The sequence below is a fragment of the Sinocyclocheilus anshuiensis genome, unplaced genomic scaffold (assembly GCF_001515605.1).
Source record: "Sinocyclocheilus anshuiensis isolate Anshui unplaced genomic scaffold, SAMN03320099.WGS_v1.1 scaffold579, whole genome shotgun sequence".
Lineage (NCBI taxonomy): Eukaryota > Metazoa > Chordata > Actinopteri > Cypriniformes > Cyprinidae > Sinocyclocheilus > Sinocyclocheilus anshuiensis.
In genome coordinates, this window is record NW_015551075.1 from 4,069,849 (window position 1) to 4,073,177 (window position 3,329).

The window sequence follows — 3,329 nt, forward strand, 5'->3', positions numbered from 1 at the left end:
CGCTGCGCAAAACTCCGCATTTGAACAGTCAATAGCAAATACTTAAACTGGTAACAAAACATACTTACAGTCGCTGAGTCAGAAGTGCCAGATTGTCATAGCAAAGTGGGAACTGACCCTTTTTTTTTTTTTAGAAATAGCAAAATAAATTTGTGCACAGCCAGCCTTGTACTCTTCTAGGTTAAAAAAACTGTCGTCCATAAAATGTGTTGCACAAATTCGAACATCTGGGTTGTAAATAAATCTTAACCAATGATTCCAAATTGCATCTACTTCCGGAAGGCCAAATAAAATGCTTTTGCTTTCACACTGAAACACACACCGTCTCCCTGACATACATAGTGACGTAGATATGTGTGGGCGTGTTAGAATTTTAGGTAGGTGTGGTTGACTCTTAACGTTTATAAAGAATATCTCTTTGGATTTGAGACTTTAGTCTTTGCAACTTTACAGATCTTCTTTATGCACCAAGAGCTTGTAACACTCCAAAGAGAAAGGAAAATTTGAAATCGCATCATATGACCCCTTTAACTTTTACGAAAAGAAAGGCATAATACTTCCGACAAATATATCAGTTAAATCACAATAAAGATTCAAGTCATATCATGAGCCAAAAAAAACTGTTTAATAATTACTGTACTTTGAATTGAACAAATACTTTTTAGTGTACTTTAAATACTGTTTTACCATAATTCTATATTCATGCCAAAATCACATCAGCCAGTCCGACTAAATAAATAAATAAACAAACAAACAAACATTCTTACTGCACCTTCAAAGCATTGTTACAAATGTTGATATGATCATATTGACTTAAAGGAATACTGATGAGCTAAAGGTAATACTGGTACTAAATTTGTATACTGACCAACATTTCTTTTGACATGCATAGCTATTTTAGTGTTTACATGATGGTGAGCAGGTTCAGTCTGACAGACAAGTGTCATCTGTAATTGCAGCGTTACTTCTATCTTTTGTTGCTTGAAGGCATGTTTACCCTTACCTTCATTTCACTGTCTTCACCTCATCTTTAATTGCATCTGACTCATTTAGCCCATAAACCTTCCAAGCACGAGTTGGATTTGTGCATTTCTCCACTGACTTTGGTCATTGCTCTGCGTAATTATATGGGCTTTGTGTGCTGTTTTAAGACTAGCGATCGAGGGAGAGCGCGTGTTTATTTTGATGGTACAGGGACTCAGGGTGCACCTGTTTTTCCCATCTAGAAAACGGATTCCTCACATGAGTAACACTGCAATAATACACTTAGGCTTTATTTACTCATGAAACACACAACACAAGCTGTTCAACACCCATGTGGGAATGTGTTTGACTGCTGCCTGGCCTTGTGTGTGTAAATCCTGCACCACATCCAATAAAAAAATATTTTAAAAAACCTGCAAAAACTCAGACCTTTTATTATGGTCTTTATGCAATGTTATATAGGCTATTATTTTATTTCAAATTGTGATATTAAAGTCAAATGGGAAAATACCATGGTATTTACATGTTAGTTCAAAGAATATCATGGTATATGTAACAAAAATAATAATAATAGCTATGTGTATAAAATAGCCATTGTCATTTATTTGTATGTATTTATTATTATTATTATTATTTATTTATTTTTGTTAATAAAGGTACTTAAATGCTGGAAGTAAGTTAAAGATATGTTTTATGGAAGCTTAGTTTTCCAAAATAACGTGAGGGTTTTGGCATCTCAGTGGTTTTTAAAGCTTGTTGCACTGCTTGACTTGTTTCCCGCTTTTTCTTTACTTGTGATGGGACGCGGGAATGTTTTTGGACAGACCCGCTCCAAACAGCAAACAACACATGACTCCTTTCAGACCCATTCAGAGGTTTAATTTAGGCTCCCTTGGGGTCTCCCTCCTCCTGCCCCAGTGAAGGGGCTTTTCTGTGATGTCAGACGGGAGAATTTGAGCATTATTGGTGCTGAATAACTTGAATAAGGCACAATGGAGTGGACTTGAATAGAGTGCGGAGCCGCCGGAGAGACGTGAACGTCGTCAAGCCTAGTTGTTTGAAACTTTTTTTATGGAAGGATTTATAAACGAGCTTTCTTTTCTCGTGTTGACAGATCTACACGGACTGGGCGAATCACTACTTGGCCAAATCGGGACACAAGCGGCTGATTAAAGACCTGCAGCAGGACGTGAGTGACGGCGTGCTGCTGGCTGAGATCATCCAGGTCATCGGTGAGCGATTCACTGACACAAACAGACAAAAAGAGTCGATCAAATATTTTCTGTGCAAGGGGTTCGCATCAAATTACATGTATAAAAGTGATTTTATATGCATAGAAAGAATATTAAATGCGAGTAAAGGGTCTGCTCTGATGTTTCAAATAACTTTCGTGAAAATGAAATGTCAAAATATGAGTGAAAATTTTCCATCGTCCTTCAGCAAAACAGATATTTATGTTATTAAAAAATGTAAAAGAAAAAAGTGATTGTACTACATTTTATTGTATTTTAAAAGATTAAAAGCTTCTTGCTGACAAATGGTAAATTTTGCTTTATTCGTTCATTCATTTAGGTCATCGTTGTGTGCTCAATTCTTGAATTTATTAAACTAAATTGAGATAATAAAATCATAGATAATATAATCAAGCAAATCAACAGAGCACATTTTTATTTATATAGCTCTTTTCCAAGCAAGTTAATGCAGTTCAAAGTGCGTTACAAGCAAGAAGGAACCAAATGCAAAACAATAGAATAAACCAAATACAAAATAGAAATAAACCCTTTAAAATACAAGAACAAAAATTAAAGTTTGTATGATTAAAATATGAAATATAAAACAAAAATATTAAAAAGGAAGGAAAAACAAAACATAAAATATACAAAGACTTTATAGGACAGATATAGTCTGGAAGACCAGACTAAAAAATATATGTTTTTAATTTAGATTTAAAACTATTAATACTTTCAGCACAGCTTATGTCTTCTGGGAGGTTGTTCCAGAGGCGAGGAGCATGACGGCTTAAAGCAGCATCACCAAATGTTTTAGTTCTACTACTATGAGGTAGCTACAGTTAGAAGAAAAGAATCTGAAGATCTGAGAGTCCTTCTGGGTTCATATACTGTAAGCATTTTTGAAAGATGGTCTGGAGCAAATCCGTGCAATGCCTTATAAACTAATAAACGATTTTTAAAATCAATACGAAAACTAACAGGTAAGCAGTGTAATGACTTTAATACAGGTGCAATGCGACCAGGGCCGTTTTAACCATAGGGCTAGGCGAGCAAGGAGGGGGCCCGTGATTGGCTGTGGAGTAGATTGACTGGAGCGCCGATCGCCAAAGCCAC

The 3,329-nt window shown here is 35.7% G+C and overlaps 1 protein-coding gene across 1 annotated transcript in view; it reads left to right on the top strand.

Moving 5' to 3' along the window:
- Positions 1-3,329, top strand: part of LOC107662312 (neuron navigator 2-like) — a 129,081-nt gene that overhangs the window by 45,381 nt on the left and 80,371 nt on the right. Inside the window, exon 2 of the mRNA XM_016452298.1 lies at positions 2,099-2,216. Coding sequence (XP_016307784.1) covers positions 2,099-2,216 — 118 coding nt within the window. The remainder of the gene's footprint in view (positions 1-2,098; positions 2,217-3,329) is intronic.